Genomic DNA, 18,222 nt, shown 5'->3' on the forward strand with positions numbered 1-18,222 from the left:
TTGTTGAGCCACTGTTAAGATTTGTGGAAGATGGTAAAAAGGTGACCAGTTAATAGTTGATGCTTTCTCCCTGCTAAGGCGCTTCCTAAATGTGTTTAGTGGAATGTCAAAAGGTGTTAAATGAAAAAGGGCTCCAGGAACAAATCCTTTTGTGAAACACTGCATGAGACAAAGTGAACCAAGTTCCCTTCTGTCAGAACATTCCAGAACTGCTCTCATACAGCACTGCAAGGTGAGGTTCTGTGAGGGTCCATGCAGTTCTCCCTTCCCTGGACTTGTTTGACTGCATCTCAAGGACCAGGTGCCCTTGGGTTGCATTCAGGGACCACTGTGTTGGGCTCTTCAGTTGGCTATTTCCCATGACCTTCTGGACCTTCTTCCAGAACATCCATTTCTCACTTCGCTTTGGCTACAAAATACTGAGTTAATTTTCATCTTGATCAGCATCTGAACTCTGCAATTGTTGGACTAGGGGAAGTTTTCAGTCAATCTAGACAAAAGTGTCCTGTGTACTTTTGATAACCATAATAGGTCTTTTTGGGCATCTCTTACTTTCACAGATTTTTCTTCTAGCTTTAATATTAACATTGTTAGACGTTTATAGAATTTTGAAAAGTTTCTTAGCAGAGTAAAGTGTTCTTACCACAGTAGTCATTTTGTGTAGTTTTTACTATTTATGGTAGAATAATATGCTACAGGTACACATCACAATGGTAACCTGCATGGAATACAGCTAATTGCAGGTTAATTACTGTTCCTTAAAACATAAATTGCCAAGTATTTAGTGATTAACACATATTTAATTCCTTAATTAATGTTTTTCCTAATTGCTTCTGTGTGGACCTGCCCTCCTGTGGTTGGGAAGCAGTGGGGAAGGGCAGGTACCTGCCATCCTCAGGGCACCTGCCTCTTTTGATTTAGACATTGATTTTTTGCCATTTGAAGAATATTTTCCTCATGCACTCGCCCTCTTGCTTTATTGTGCTGATAAAAAAAAAAGAACTCTGCTTTGATTCTGCACCCCCGCCTCCTGTTTCCCACCCCTACACCCTGAGGCAAAGGAGCCAGCCACGGATTTCTTCATATTCTAATCATGCATGCACCCCAGAAGCCTCAGCTCTCACCCAGAATTTCAGCCTTCCTCTCTGCTTTCAGAAGACAGTGATTCTGAGCCCAGTCAGACGCCAGGGAGGTGGTGATCTTTAATATAAATAGTTGCTTTAAAAAGAGAAACAATGCATAGGTAGCTGAAAATCTCCTTCCCCCATGGCTCTCCATAAAGAAGTGGGGCTGGGGAGGGTAGGCAGGGACTATAGGGAATGGGAGGATAAAGTCATCAAATATGAGAGCCTTGTTGGTTCACAAGAGCCTCCTTGTTAAAACAAATGCCTTAGATATACTGAAGAGTCCTGGGAGAAGATTAGGTGTGGATTCAGCTTGGGCCCTGCTCGGAGTTCTTCGTGCAGCAAGGACTCAAAGGAGCTTGTACTAGGGAGAGGGGCACTAAACCAAGATTCACCCTTATCAGTCTGACATCTTTCCTGGTAAATGAGGAGTTGAGGGAATAGGGATGACTTGATATTACCTATCTTTTCACATTTTGCTGCAAACTTTATTCCCCTGCACAGCTAGCTCAGGGCCTGTTTCTTTGCTGTATTTGCCTTCAGCCCACTGATTTTACTACAAAGCCATATAAAGCCACAGCTAAGTGACAGCAGGCCCACATACAGTTGCTGCCTAGAGACAGTGTTTTAGAGTTGAATTGGTGAGTCTTTTCTAGATTGTGTTCCACAAATCCAGGGAATGTTAGGACGCATTAATTGACCAAATGGAAAGAAGCACTGGGTTAAACAAAGTAGAACTGCTTCGTTCTGCAGGCCATTTCGGAGGCCAGGAGTGTTTTTGAATCTCCAGGAAGGACACATGGCGAGTGTGGGTGCCAAGCTGGAGCCAGAATTTGGGCTTTGCTGAGTATTTCTTGAGTCTAGTGTTCCCTGAAGTACACTTGGGAAATACTGATATGTGCCAGTTGAAAAATAGAACATACTTTGACTCCATAAATTCCTTGGCTATGGCCCTTATTCCAAGTGCAAGACAATTGAATTGCTTCATGCCTCTAGAGGATGTGAGGAATTTGCTGTGGCAGTGAAATATCACTCTCAAGCAGGAAAGCTAGTCTAGTAGGTGCCCCAATACTCTGCATTTTGTGCTTTAAAAAGACAATATGTTTCAAGAAACCACTGGGGACACAGTAGGTTGTCAGTTTAATATTGACTTAGAACTGTATTTAGGCAATAGAACAATTTGCATGATGTTTTTTTCATCCTCAAAGATCTTATTTTTGATTATTTTTTAAAACTTGCCACATCTCTAAATTTCATTCTTAACTTGTACTTCTTATGTGATGATAAAGGATAAGTACTTCTATTGCTTACCATCTTAATCTCTGCATGGTCTGCTGCTATATGCATATCAACCCTGTTCTTTATGACTTCTAAGCCATGTTTTTATCCTCTACCTTAATTTCTGTGCATGGCCTCTTGAATGAGTATATGACCTATGATTAATCATACTTTTCTCTAAAGGGAGGGAGGAAACAATGAGAAAAGTGAGGAAGGTTGTGGTGTTGGTAGGAAAAACAGGTGAAGACATTTAAAAATAACATTGCAAGCACTAATAATTAGCTCCATTGCAAATTTTGCTGTCTTTTGAGTGCCTTTACCTTTCCCCAAAGTAGATTTTTATTTTATTTTCTGATAACATGTCAATACAAATACAAATGCTTGAATATTTTGCTCCTGATTCTTAATGTGACATGTTTTGTGTTTTTTCCTGGTCTCTTTAATATTACAGAAACTTTACTGTATATGTTTTATTTTTATGTAACTCATTTGACACAAACAAGACAAAGTTTTTGTAAATGGGTGTGACCTACCTTTGCATTTTATTAAATCAAAACCAGAAGGATAGACTAGGTAATGTGTGGGAGAACCGACGTTTAATCCCCTTTGTTCTAGGGAACTGACTAATGACTTCCACCAGCACATTTTCCTTGGTGAGTATCTGTGTTGGTAAGCAAATCCCCTTTCTTTGCTTACACATAGCAAGGAAAAGTGGCAGCATGGAAAGCTAATTTTGCTCTTCACTGAAGCAGGGAGGATCAGGGAGGCTGTGGTGTTAAACTGCTTCCGCATCACTCCTGTTTGGCAGACATCTGAAGGATAGCCTGATGTCAAACCTCTCAGAGGCCAGCAACCAGGATGGATTTTCATGAGCAAATGAGAGCAATAGTCAGTTTAAACAACTGGTTTAACCAGTTGTTTCTTCTCTAAAAAGCAAATGGCTTTTCCCACAGTCTCCAAAGGCAATAGGGATACAACATCTTGTCTCCTGAAATGTTATTAGTTGAGATTGAATGAATATTGATTCTTTCTATTCTACATTTTCTTACATCCCAGGGCTGCAAATATCTGGGCGTTATCAGCAAAACAGTGCTTTGAAATGGAGACTCAGAGTGAACCACATCACGTGAATAGAGTTGATTCTCGATTATTTGCAGTAGTTATGTTCTGTGAAATTACAGAGAACACTGAATTAGTGAATACTGAACTACTTCTGTAGGAAATATGGGGTTAGGTTCCTGTGAGCCTTTGGTCACAGTGTTTTTGTAATGTTTTTGTCTACTGATCAATACATAACCTCATTTTATATGTGTTTCTGTTTAAAGATGCCGTATGTAATTTATGTTGTCGATTCATTAACTTTGAACCTATGGCGAAGGCCAGTAGCACTGTAACTCATGCTGACTGGGAGCGCTTCTAACACGTGTATTTTTTCCTTAAGGCTCATCTTAGCCTCCTTGCACTCTCAGGAGCGCTAGACAGCCTTGAAGCACTATACTTGGGTTCATTTTAAAAAGCAACGTCACCAAAAAGAAGCACAAAAATGGAAAAGCATGGCACTAACTAGACCGCGATAAGGATACTCTTTTATGGTATCAGAGCTGAAACAAGGCGACAGAACATTGCCCTGCCTGACCTCAGCTAGGAACATGCGTGTTGAGCAACTCACATTTTTTTTTGCTGCTCTGTGCATGTCCACAGATACCATGAAAGCTTTGCAAGTATTGATTTTTGGGGGTTACAAATAAATTTTAGGGAGTAGCAAATTCACAAATTTGCCTTGAATAATGAGGATTGACTGTATTTTCTGTCAAGCCAAGTCCAAAAAAAGTGATACAAAACTAAATTCTGTGTTGTGACAAAATTATTTCATAATAAGGTGACTCTGTGATTCTGTCAGACCCACAGCTTTTAAAATAATCACAATTTAGATTGGGCTAAAGGGCAAAAACATTTTTCCTAAAAATGTTTGTTTCAGTAAAAACAACAAACAAAAACAACTTAGTCCAAATTTAGCTAACACAAAAGAAGATGGTATAAAATGAGATCTTAAGGTAAGTTTTAATATTAAAGTGTTACTAATTCTCAGTAGTTCAGTGTCTTTATAGAAGATTTTTGACTTCTAAATGAGTTAGGTTTTATTTTATTTTATTTTTTATTTTTCTGATATTTTGAGGCCTATGAAGTAATTTTTCTGGCTTTGTTTTGGTATATTGCAAATATGTATTTTAAAAATTTGATTATGATATTACAAACTTAAGTGGGTATTTAGAAAACCACACATGTAATATAATTGGAAACAAGTCAAGCCAGGGACAGGGTCTTCTTCTCATTGCTGGAATGTGAGGCTCCCCCATGGAGCGCAAGGCATATTGTATTTGGCTGTGATAAAGTATTACTTTTGACATGTGCTTTCTTGTTAATCAGAGGAATGATGGTGCATTGGTGAGCCAAGCAGGAAAGTTTTCTCTAAAAACAGGAGGCTAGATAGTAAATATTTCAGGCTTTACAGGCCAAACGCTGTCTGTGGCAGCTACTCAATTCTGCTGCTGTTGTATAAAAGCAGCCATAGCCAACATGTAAATGAATAAACATGGCTTTGTTCCAATAAAACTTTATTCATGGACATTGAAATCTGAATTTCATATAATTCTCCTGTATCACAAAATATTCTTCTTTCTGTTTTCTCCCACCAGTGAAAACTATAAAAACCATCTTTAGTTTGTGAGCGATATAAAAACAGGTGGTGGGACAGATTTGGCCACGGGCTATAGTTTGCCAACTCTTGTATTAAACTTGATGCTGTGAAAACTATGCCATATCAGTCTTCCCAATTGCTATATTTCTTATAAATCTGGATGTAAAAATTTTAGAACCTGTGTATCTATACATTAAAAGCTGTGTGTGTGTGTGTGTGTGTGTGTGTATGTGTGTGTGTGTGTGTGTGTATAGGTATGTAAATGTATTCTATATACATATAGTCTCTCATACTTGCTAGTTAGGCAGTTTGGCAACATGAAAAGAGTCCAGACTTGGAAGCAAAATAGATCTAGGATTAGACCCAACTCTGTAACTACTTGTGTGAACTCAGAAAATTTACTTAACCTTTCTAAGTCATCTTATCCCTGAAAGGGAGCTAATATGACCTACCTCACATAATTGACGGGAGAAAATTAGATAATATATGCAAAGGATACCTGGGACGTGAAAGTATACGAATAAATAGTTTTTTTTGAATTGCTAAATTATTCTTTTTGAAGAAAAACTTGGTACATGGCTCCATAAGATATTCAAACCTTCTAATATAGAATATTTTCAATATATTTTGTTCTGTTTCATAAAAATGAACATGGCACGTCCCCAAATCAATTTCTTACACGTTTCCTTTTTCCTTTTCCAATGGTACTGTTGGTATTCTCATGTTACTGTTTCCTCTGACCTCAATCTTTTTTGACCCAGATGCTGGCATTTTCAGACATTCCTATGATTCCCACTGGGTTCTGCACACTCTTGGTATACTTCACTAGAGCAATACCTGTACTTTTCATTAGAGTGGTTCCTTATTTGACAAAAAGAGAAAAAAGATTATCTTTGCTTTTGAAGCCTTATAAGGGCACGGGCTGGAGAGGTATACATAATGGAAAATTTGCCAGGTAGCCAGAGTTCACAACAATGGAACCTTGAAAAGAATTCCAAAATCTGTTTATAAGAAACGTGTTTAAGATGACCCTCATCCTTTGAGCTGCATGTTTTTTTTTTCTTTTTTGGTACGGAGTCTCACTCTGTCGCCAGGCTGCAGTGCAGTGGCACAATCTTGGCTCACTGCAACCTCTTCCTCCCGGGTTCAAGTGATTCTCTTGCCTCAGGCTCCCGAGTAGCTGGGACTACAGGCATACACCACCACGCCTGGCTAATTTTTGTATTTTTAATAGAGACGGGTTTCACCATGTTGGCCAGAATGGGCTCTATCCGTTGACCTTGTGATCCACCCACCTTGGCCTCCCAAAGTGCTGGGATTATAGGCATGAACCACTTCGCCCCGCCTGAGCTGCATGTTTTAATCCTCTTGTTTGTTAGAAAAAATACAAAGGGAAATCTCTCAATGGTTGGGTGTTTAAAATAGGTAATCTCAGACTACTGTATAGCATCTAAATTCAGATAGCTTCGTTTAGTCATATTTACTTCACAATAGGAAACTCTCCAGTACAGCTCATACCTACTTTATAATTGTAGTATGTATTGAAACAGTTGTATACTAAGTTGTAAACTTGATGAAGCAGCTAATAAAACTTGTACTCATAAGTCCCTTAACAAGTTTCTAAGAAAGAACTAGAAAATGATTTTAATAAACATAGAAGTTATTGCTTCAAACTTGTGACACAAATGTGTAACGTAAGAAACTTTTATTTATATATTATGTATTAATTTTGTGTGTATGTATGGGTAGGCATGCACACATAAACGTATCAACAAAGATTGTTTTTCTCTTCTTGACTCTGCAATTAGCTTCAAGTCAGTGCCAGAACCTGCCAAGTTTGAGAAGTTTACTTTTTAAAGTTTCTAATTAAACTCAGAGGGGGCAGGAAACATATTTGTAATCAGATGCTGTCCTTCTTTGCCTCTTGATATTCTAGTTGGAAGACTGAGGGGAGCAAATAAAATTGCAGATAGAAGTTTGTCTTTAATTCTTTTGTTGTGGCCTTGCTGACAAGTCATCTTGCTGGGAAATATGGGGCGCATTGGCTTGTTTCTGAGACTCTCTTTGCCTCTAGTCCATAGGGATGAAGGCAGATAGTTGCTGGGAAATCTGTGAGTTGATACTAGCAGGCTGAAGCTCTGCACTGGGGGTTGTGTGGCTGTGGCACAGGTTTCTTGGCTTGTTTGGAGGGGAGGAGTCATGGTTCTGTGGCAGGAAAGGATCCCATTGCTATGAGCTGTGTTTATTGAATCTGTCATTTGGCCATTGCTATCTTGTTCTATTCTTTCATCATTCATGTTTCTTGTTTTTTCCCTAACTAAAGCTTACATTTTATAAAACTGTCTGCATTGCTTAGATCTTCCAAAGCATGCGGTAGATATTTTATAAATATTTGGACTAAAAGACTCAGAATTTCTTAGCGTAAAACTTCTGAGAGTCATCCATTCTTTGACGCGATGGATGAAAAAACAGATCTAGAGAAGTCTAGATGGCTTTTCCAGGTCTCAGATCTTCTCTGCCTTTTTTTTTTTTTTTTCCACTCTCCTTTGCTTTGGTAGGGGTATGGCCCTGTATAGGTTTAAACAAAATATTGTGGATTAAATTTACACATACAGATCAACTTAAAAGTAGATCCACACAAGCACATCTCACATGTATGCTATGTTCTAAAAGGTAATGCATTCCCTTCAAAGAATAAGGATAATTCAATTTTTACTAGAAGCTTCAGACATTGTAGTTGATACAGCAAAATAAAATTTCAATATGAAAGATAGTTTTGATGAGGAAAGATTTCTTCAGCTGTTCTATCCGTGATATATTCCAAGTGCTTATCACAGTGCCTGGCAGAGAGGTGGCACTCAGTAGAGCCTTGAGTTCATTGAATGAATGAATGCATGGATGAATAAGAGAGAAGAAGGAAGAGAGGATGGCAGGTGGGATGAAGGAAGGTCTGATGAACATTTTTGCGTTTGGTTTTCAAAATACATTTTTCTAACCAGAACACCCGTGCTCTTGGGTAGCTGGTAGTAGTGGCTTCAGCAGCCACCCCTTAGCTGTCCCTGCAGTAGCCATTGTATCAGAGCAGCTTGCAGGTTCCTGCAGTGCCAACTGTAGCTGTTTCCTGGGAGGCAGGATGTGACTGTTATTCAGAGGACCTGTTTTGAGAGCCTCAGGAATGCTTTTTCCTTTACTTGCTCTCGATATTCATTTTCCTTTTGTACTCTCAATTGTCTTCTTATAGACTTCAGTAGTAGAGAGATAAATTAGCAGGGTCCCATTGCAGGAACATCTGTGCATATCTTCCTTTCTCTTGTATTGTCAGTGGAAACTATTTATTAAACTTACGAACAGGATGAAGTTTTATTTCATTTCTGGTTTTCTGTTGTGCCTTTCCTCTCCCCTGTGTTATATGTTATTATAATAGTGTTGTGGCACAGTGTCATCTAGTCTAGCAAGAGTTTCTGGGATGGCTTCTGTCCCTGTACTCCAGGAAGCCTCTTGAGCTTTTCCACTCTGGGCTCTGCTGATTGCTTTCTCCAGTTTCACATCCATCGCATACACAAAATAATGCAGACCTAGGATCAAAGTTTTTGTTTGAGCAATGTGTAGAAGTGAAAACATCATATTTGGAATCAGAAAAATTGAGTCTAAAGATTGCATCTACGATAGACTCATTGCATTTATGGACAATTGCTTTGTATCTAAAGATTTCATTTTTTTGAAACATGAAATTCTTGATTTTTTTGTATGAACTAATGAGGTAATGGAATGATATCTTCCTAGTGTATGTAACATATGTACTTAGTAAATGTTAACTTGTAATTACTTTTATAAATTGAAATTTTTATGGAAATCTTTGTAGAGTCACATGCGGTAGTAAGAAAAAAGATATTCTTGAGTACATGTTTTGCCATTTCCCAGAATGCTAACATTTTACAAAACTATAGTACAATTGCATTCTGTACAATCGTACAAATATGTACAATTTGTTCTGTACAACTTTGTTACCTGAATAGGCTTGTGTATCTCCCACCACAGTGAAGATGCTAAACAATTCCACTAACACAAGGAGTGGTGGTGATGTCCTTTTGTAAGCAAACCCATCTCCCTCCTGCCTCATGTTCCTCCATTCCTACCCCTGGCAACCACTAATTTGTCCTCCATTTCTAGAATCTTAACACTACAAAATGTTACATAAATGGAATCATAGAGTACACGATCTTCGGGGATTGGTGTTTTTCACTCACCATAGTTATCGGGAAGTTCACCCAAGTTGTTAGGTACATCATTAATTTGCTCCTTTTTATTGCTGAGTAGTATTTAATACTGTGGATGGACCACAGTGTATTATTTACCAATTGAAGGACATCTGGGCTGTTTCTGTTGTTTGGCTATTATGAATAAAGCTTCTGTAAACATGATGTGTGCAGATTTTTATATGAATGAAAGTTTACGTTTCTTTGGAATGAATCTCCAAGAGTGCAATGGTTAGGTTGTATTTTAAGACTTACCATCATGAGTCATGGTTCCCTGGTGAGATAGTTTCATTCTGTGTGTAAATGGAGGTCAAAATAACATTCATGTGGATCTTTTAAATGATAGCCTGACAACTGACACCTTTAGTCAATTAATCAGATTAAGAAAATTGATAACTCTTTTACTGGTTCGTTCTTTCTTTCCTTTTTTATTTTTTAATTTTTTTGAGACTGAGTTTCGCTCTTGTTGCCCAGGCTAGAGTGCAGTGGCACAATCTCGGTTCACTGCAACCTCCGCCTCCCAGATTCAAGCGATTCTCCTGTGTCAGCCTCCTGAGTAGCTGGGATTACAGGCGTATGCCACCACGTCCACCTAATTTTTGTATTGTTAGTAGAGATGGGGTTTCACTATATTGGCCAGGCTAGTCTGGAACTCCTGACCTCAGGTGATCTGCCCACCTCGGCCTCCCAAAGTGCTGGGATTATAGGCCTAAGCCACCACGCCCAGCCCTGGTTCTTTCTTTTTTGCCTTAATTTCTCTGAAGTGGCTCCACCATCTCAAAAAACTCCACCATTCTTAGAACCTCCAGGCATGTAGGCCTTTTCCTCTTCTCTTGTTTCTCCAATTGTCAAGGCAGAGCTGATGCCCTTTTGATTTTGCCACTGTGGACATTTTTATATTATTTTCCTCTTGATTCATAGCTTTATTGTCTGATTTTCAGTTAGCATAGTCTCTTCACTGCATTATTAATAGGCTATCTTTCCTGGTGTCTCTGTCCTAAAGTGGAGTCTTCTGCAGCCTGGCCACAGCTGACCTTTGTGGCGGTAGGTCCCAATGCTCCCCCTGAAGGCCATGGTCACGACCACCTCAGGGCCTTCACATGTGCCCAGGACTGAGCCTGGTGCTCTTCACACTGTTAGCTCCTTCTCATCCTGTAGCTATTGGCACAAATTTCACCTCCTCATGGGAGGTCCTCCAGGTGTATATTCTTCTAGTACGCTGTACTCTTCTTTCATTACACTTACTGTATTTTTTTTCACTTGTGTAAATCTTACTACCCCACATGGTCCAGTGTGGTCAGAGAGTTACTTTCAGAACCTTCAGAAAAGGTTTAGATCTCCTAAAGCAATCTGAATCTTAATGTTGTCTCTTGAGGGAAAACAACCACAATCCTAATTTGTGTATGGCAGTGGGTTTAACATACAGTGCAACCTTAAAAGTCTTCTTTAGACTTTGTTTCATGTTCAGGATCTCTCACGAGCTCAACTCTGGCTTTGTGTGGGGAATCCTTTCTATTTGCTGAAACTGTTGAAGAGGTAAGCCCAAAGCCTCTTCCATCTCGGTGTCCCCATCTCCCACCCAAGCAGCTTACCCACCAACAAGTTGCCGTCTGTGCCAACTCACTGTTCTGTGAGCTTCCTCGCTTTTCCTATGGTGTACGTGTCATCCCCCGCAACCCCACGAAGTATCCTTTCACTATGGGTTTTCTAAGTTGGGGTTCTGTCTAACCCATTCACTACCTATTGACCTCCCTGAAGACTGGGGTGGGGTCTTGCCTATCTTTGTAGTCTAGAACCTGGAACATTGACTAGCAGATGTTACGTACATGAATGAATGAATTGGTGAGAGAATAAACGAAATTATGTGTCTTATATATAGGAGATACTTGATAAAAGTAAGACAAAATGAATAAATAATATAAATCTTTCTTAATTTTCCAGGTGATTTTTGAAGTGATAACTTCTGGACATCAAGGCTATCTCGCTATCGATGAGGTGAAGGTGTTAGGACATCCATGTAGTAAGTTGTCTTTACTTGTAAATATTCGGGTACATCATTGGGGGCATGTTTACATTATGAATGAAGAGAAGGGATGAAAACCTGTGAAGAGGTCATCCTGCCAAGACAGTTCCCTGACAGGCCTGTATTGTTGGTTTGCCAGCCCAGAAATCCAAAAGCAAGTACTCGGTGTAAATGCCATGGTTTGTATAAGTCTAAGTATTTTAAAATTTGGTTCAGGAATGGAGAATCAAGGAATTCTTTGGCATGCTCAGACATCTTTGCAAAGAACCTGCTTATTTGTTGCCATGGTCTTTAGAATTCCCTTTTCAGTAGTAGCACAAAGTTAAATATTGAGAATCTGTACATTTTGTTTCTAAGTCCAGTATGTTTTTGGCACAGTTCCTTAGTGTTTATCACATGGTTTCAGATGATATAGCTGCAAACAGGCCTGGGATCTGTCAAATAAAAGACACCTACCTAAACCACCTGGGGACCCCAGAAATGGCCTGCTCTTCATCTTTTAAAAATTAATACTTTAAAAAAGTACAACAGGTGATAAACATACAATTTTTAAAATATCTACTATGAGCAACTAACAGTTTATCATATTTGTATGTGAGCCTTTTTCCTTAAATAAAATAGTACAGATTGCTAGATGTGTTTCTCCCCAAACCCCGCCCCCCAGGGGCCACCACAGTGGTGAGCTGGTTGTTGCACCTGTTATGGTTTCTAGTCTGCACACAGCAACAGACTGTAGCTGCTTGAAGCAGAAAAGGCATCCTATTGATAGAGAATTGGAGGGCAGTGGTATTCCTGAAAACACTGGTGGTCTAAACTCAGATGATGAGCAGGCCCCCAAAGTGAGGCTACACAAGCAGCCACAGCAACCACTATGGCAGAGGAGCCAGCTGTGAGGACAAGGGGAGCTGGCGCTGTGTCTCTGTGCACCTTACCCTTGGAAGATGACCCTTGCCTAGACATTTCTGTGCTGATTCTGGGCCTTGGCATCTTTGGCCTTAGGTGCAAAGCCCTGAGGGGGATAGTCAGGGTGAGCAAGCTAGATCACGCACTCATTCATGCCTGGCAATTGGTGTGACTAGGAAAGTGAGTTGTTGGCTTTTCCCACTCTGTCAAGGGAGCTGGGCCTCAACTTTTACCGAGAAACATATAGTGCTGAGCAACTGAACACTGCAAATGTGTGTGTGTGTATGTGTATGTGCGTGTGTGTGCTCTTTCTCATAATCCCCATGGGTTTATAAAAGCAAAAAAGCAAGGATTGCCTTTTATAAATGCTAATGAATGGTTTCCAGCCATACAAATTTCTCTGTATTCTATTTTTTTTTTTAACTTAAGTGTTAGATATTTTAGGTCAATCCATGGTATTCTATCATATGGATTTACTACATGCTATTTTTCTAGTATTTTATGAACATTTAGTGTTTCCCCCCAGTTTTTCTCTAGTAAATATTGCTGCAGTGAGCATTATGGATGTGCCTACTGGTGCAGTGTTGAGAGCCTCAGTGGAGTGTGTTCTTAGAGGCTGAATTGCTGGGATGTAGTGCAGAGACATTCTTTTTTTTTTTTTTTTTTTTTTAATTTTTTTTTTTTTTTTTATTATACTTTAGGGTTTTAGGGTACATGTGCACAATGTGCAGTTTTGTTACATATGTATCCATGTGCCATGTTGATTTCCTGCACCCATTAACTCGTCATTTAGCATTAGGTGTATCTCCTAATGCTGTCCCTCCCCCCTCCCCCCACCCCACAACAGTCCCCGGAGTGTGATGTTCCCCTTCCTGTGTCCATGAGTTCTCATTGTTCAATTCCCACCTATGAGTGAGAACATGCGGTGTTTGGTTTTTTGTCCTTGCGATAGTTTACTGAGAATGATGTTTTCCAGTTTCATCCATGTCCCTACAAAGGACACGAACTCATCATTTTTTATGGCTGCATAGTATTCCATGGTGTATATGTGCCACATTTTCTTAATCCAGTCTATCGTTGTTGGACATTTCGGTTGGTTCCAAGTCTTTGCTATTGTGAATAGTGCCGCAATAAACATACGTGTGCATGTGTCTTTATAGCAGCATGATTTATAGTCCTTTGGGTATATACCCAGTAATGGGATGGCTGGGTCAAATGGTATTTCTAGTTCTAGATCCCTGAGGAATCGCCACACTGACTTCCACAATGGTTGAACTAGTTTACAGTCCCACCAACAGTGTAAAAGTGTTCCTATTTCTCCACATCCTCTCCAGCACCTGTTGTTTCCTGATTTTTTAATGATGGCCATTCTAACTGGTGTGAGATGGTATCTCACTGTGGTTTTGATTTGCATTTCTCTGATGGCCAGTGATGATGAGCATTTCTTCATGTGTTTTTTGGCTGCATAAATGTCTTCTTTTGAGAAGTGTCTGTTCATGTCCTCTGCCCACTTTTTGATGGGGTTGTTTGTTTTTTTCTTGTAAATTTGTTTGAGTTCATTGTAGATTCTGGATATTAGCCCTTTGTCAGATGAGTAGGTTGCAAAAATTTTCTCCCATTGTGTAGGTTGCCTGTTCACTCTGATGATAGTTTCTTTTGCTGTGCAGAAGCTCTTTAGTTTAATGAGATCCCATTTGTCGATTTTGGCTTTTGTGAAAATGGCCATACTGCCCAAGGTAATTTATAGATTCAATGCCATCCCCATCAAGCTACCAATGACTTTCTTCACAGAATTGGAAAAAACTACTTTAAAGTTCATATGGAACCAAAAAAGAGCCCGCATCGCCAAGTCAATCCTAAGCCAAAAGAACAAAGCTGGAGGCATCACGCTACCTGACTTTAAACTATACTACAAGGCTACAGTAACCAAAACAGCATGGTACTGGTACCACAACAGAGACATAGATCAATGGAACAGAACAGAGCCCTCAGAAATGATGCCGCATAGCTACAACTATCTGATCTTTGACAAACCTGACAAAAACAAGAAATGGGGAAAGGATTCCCTATTTAATAAATGGTGCTGGGAAAACTGGCTAGCCATATGTAGAAAGCTGCAACTGGATCCCTTCCTTACACCTTATACAAAAATTAATTCAAGATGGATTAAAGACTTATATGTTAGACCTAAAACCATTAAAATCCTACAAGAAAACCTAGGCAATACCATTCAGGTCATAGGCGTGGGCAAGGACTTCATGTCTAAAACACCAAAAGCAATGGCAACAAAAGCCAAAATCGACATTCTTAATTTTATTGGATGCTGCCAAATGCTATGAAAAGTGTCTGAACCAGTTTATATTCCCACCAGCAATGCATGGTAGCTTTATTTTCCCTATATCTTTGTTCAAAATTGATATTACCAGACTTCAAATTTTTGGCCATCTGAGGGATGATAACCTGCTTTATTTTTAGGATCTCTGGCATTAAAGAGAAACTGGCTAGTTCATACATTTCATGGGTCTTTCCTGATGACCCTACGCAAAATTATGAAAGAATGGTTATATCTACAATAATAAAAATGGAAACATTTGCAGGAGTGGCTCAGCTTTTTATTGCATGGATTTGAATAGACCATCAGGACCCTTTTTGTTAAGCTCTATAGAAGGCCTGCGTGGTTGTTACCTGATGAAGGTATCATGACACAGGTGTCTTAATTCCATCTAAAGGGGTTTTGCTCTCTCTGATATCTTTATTTGGTGCTTTGAAGCTTGCCAAACATTGAAGTTAACATAAAGCAATCATTCATTCATTACAAAGGCAGATGTTACTTTTGTGTCATGTTACATTTGTCTTTTCTTCTGTTGTCAGCAAAACTGGGGAGTTCAAGAAGATTCCCTGTCCCCTCCCATTTCATGAAAAGGCAGGAAAACCATCAAGGCTGTACCTAATTGAAACAGCAGGGTAAATTTAGGAAGCAGAATGCAATTACCTGAGCTGGAACTCAGCCAAATCCTCAGAGTAATAGCCTCCAGCTAGAAAAGTGCCATGAGATCTTCTAATATGCAAAAGTTCATGGCCTCTGATTCACTTCTTCCTAGGAGGTTAAAAACATAAGAGCCGTAATTGCATGCCTACTAAGTGCTGAGCACTCTAATGACAGTCTGCCTCCCTGTTTCTTAGAGCAGAGCTCATGGCAAGGCAGATGTACTGGGTGCAGGTGTGGTGGCTGCAGTCAAGGTTGCACATGGCTTTCTATTACATATCCGGGGCTCCATCTTCTACATCTGGCCACTAGCCAACATAATAGCTCCTTAAGTGTAGTGCCTTCCATTTTACTGGATTTTAGTCATTGTGTGCAGCAAGGACCTAAAGACTTCATGCTTATCAGTGCCTTCTTAAAACATGTCTCATGCAATTTTGTTCTTCCCGTAGGAGATAGCTTCTTATAGCCATAGAAATGGTGTTTATGTTCTCTCGTTTGGAGAATACCTGTGCTAATACCTGATTGGCTTTGGGAGCTGCTGTGAGGGCACAGAATTGCAAAACAGGCTCTGTATCAAGGTGATGTATGGTACAACAGCGTTGTGAACTGGAAGCCTTAAATGGTTTTGATGATAGCTCTTCCTTAGCTTATTTTTTCCTGAATCTCTAAGTTAATGGGGGAAACATGCAAATAAAGATTTTAAAGAAGGCAATAGTTCGTTCTTAAAATGAAAGCTTTACAGGTAATATTTTATGAGCTTTCTTATCAGGATTTCATAATAATGAATTATTTTGAAATTTTGATGTTCATTAAATTTAAATCCTAAAGGAGTATTAATATTTTATATCTAAAACTATGCTTTCCAAATGGCTGCAGAATTGCTGAATCTCATTTGCTTCACTGTAAAGGCTCTTATTTGGATTCATGTAGGTTTATGAGTAGGCATTACAACATTTTTTAATATTAGATATTCTGATACAGGTCTACAGTTGCTCATAAAATTGACTTTAATGCAGTGACAATAAGATGCAAGATCAGCCTGAAATGTGGAGATGACTGTGCAGAATCAGCAGCTCTCTAGCGTATGACCACTTCTAATAAACATATAATTTTTGCATTTGGTATGCACACTAAAAATATATTTGGAATTTGGTTCAGTACTCCTAGTAAGAAAAGAAGCATTTTATTATGATAGCTTCCTAATGTTGTCTCCTGTTCTTAAATACATTATGAGCTGTGCATATATGGGTATTTCTCTTATTACCTTGTGGTACTGATAATGTATTTTTATGTCTTAAAAGCCATATGTAATTTTAGTAGATTTATTGACATATCACACATAATTTATCCATGTTTAAAGTGTACAGTTCAGTAGTTTTTAGTTTATTCACAGAGTTATGTACCCATGACCATAGTCAAATTTAAAATATCTTCAACATCCCCCAAAAGACCCACTACCCATTAATAGTCATTCTTCATTTTCTCTTGTTACTCGTGGAGGGTGTCCAGGTTCTTGATGTCTTGAACAAAGAATTGGCCAAACGCACAAACAAAGCAAGGAAAGAATGAAGCAACAAAAGCAGAGATTTATTGAAAATGAAAAATACACTCCACAGGGTGGGAGCAGCCCGAGCAAGTGGCTCAAGATCCCCATGACTGAATTTTCTGGGGTTTAAAATACCCTTTAGAGGTTTCCCATTGGTTACTTGGTGTACACCCTGTGTAAGTGAAGTAGTGGCTGATGGTCAGTCTGATTGGTTGTGGGAGGGGACCAATCAGAGGCTGAAGTGAAGATACAAAGTTACACCCTCTGCAAACATCTGATTGGTTGCAGAAAGTGACCAATCAGAGATTGAAGTGAAGTTGCAAAGTTCTACTCTTATAAAATGAAAACTTGGCCCAAGACCAGCCTGACTGGTTGCAGGAGGGGACCAATCAGAGATACTTTCAATTTTTCATCTGCCACCCAGAAAAAGTGTGGGGAGGCAGTGTGCAAAGGAAGTAGTTTCTGGTCCTTTTGTCACTTGGGTGTGGAAAGTTGGGATTTTCCTTTTGATTTAGTTCTAGGAAGTCAGCATGATTCGGCCTTAGGTTCCTTGCCTCTAGACCCTATTCTCCCGACTTACTCTGGCCACCGCTCCTAGCCCTGGGCAACCATTAATTTACTTGTTGTACCTGTAGATTTGCTTGTTCTCCATATTCATTTAAATGCAGTCGCACTATATGTGGCCCTTTGTGTCTGGCTTCTTTCACTTAGCATATTTCAAAGTTCATCCATGTTGTAGTGTATATCAATATTTCGCTCCTTCTTAAAACCAAATAGTATTTTATTGCATGGATATACCACATTTTATGTAAGCATGCATCAGTTGATGGACATTCAGGTTGTTTCACCTTTGGGCTATTGGGAATAATGCTGCTGTGAACATTTGTTATCAGTTCTCTTGGGTATCATGCTCTCAGACATATACTTAGGAGTAGAATTGCTGGATCACATTGTAACTCTGTTTTTAGCATTTTGAAGAACTGTGAAATTGTTTTTTTAATTGGCTGCACCGTTTTCCATTTCAAACAGCAGTGTATGATTTCAGTTTCTTCATATTCTTGCGAATATTTATGTCTTTAAAAAAATCATAGCCATCCTTATGGGTTTCAGGTGGCACCTGTTTGTAGTTTGGATTACCTAATGGCTAATGATGTTGAGCATCTTTCCATGTGCTTATTGGCCATTTATATGTATGTTTGGGAGAAATGTCTATTCAGATCCTTTCCCCATTTTTAATTGAGTTATTTATCTTTTTATTATTCAGTTGTAAGAGGTTTTATATATCTACATACAAATTCCTTATCAGACATATGATTCAAAAACGTTTCGCCCCAATCTATGAGTTGTTTTTTCATTTTCTTGATGGCATCCTTAACAGCACAAAGGTTTAAATTTTGATAAAGTCCAA

General features: G+C 39.1%; 1 protein-coding gene across 7 annotated transcripts in view; it reads left to right on the forward strand.

The window, feature by feature from the left end:
• PTPRM (protein tyrosine phosphatase receptor type M) overlaps nucleotides 1–18,222 on the forward strand; it is an 834,094-nt gene that overhangs the window by 328,896 nt on the left and 486,976 nt on the right. For all 7 annotated transcript variants that reach the window (XM_055238011.2, XM_055238031.2, XM_055238021.2 and 4 more), the window contains exon 4: nucleotides 11,298–11,376. In XM_055238011.2, the coding sequence (XP_055093986.1) occupies nucleotides 11,298–11,376 (79 nt within the window). The remainder of the gene's footprint in view (nucleotides 1–11,297; nucleotides 11,377–18,222) is intronic.

Source organism: Symphalangus syndactylus, chromosome 1, assembly GCF_028878055.3.
Source record: "Symphalangus syndactylus isolate Jambi chromosome 1, NHGRI_mSymSyn1-v2.1_pri, whole genome shotgun sequence".
Classification (NCBI taxonomy): Eukaryota; Metazoa; Chordata; class Mammalia; order Primates; family Hylobatidae; genus Symphalangus; species Symphalangus syndactylus.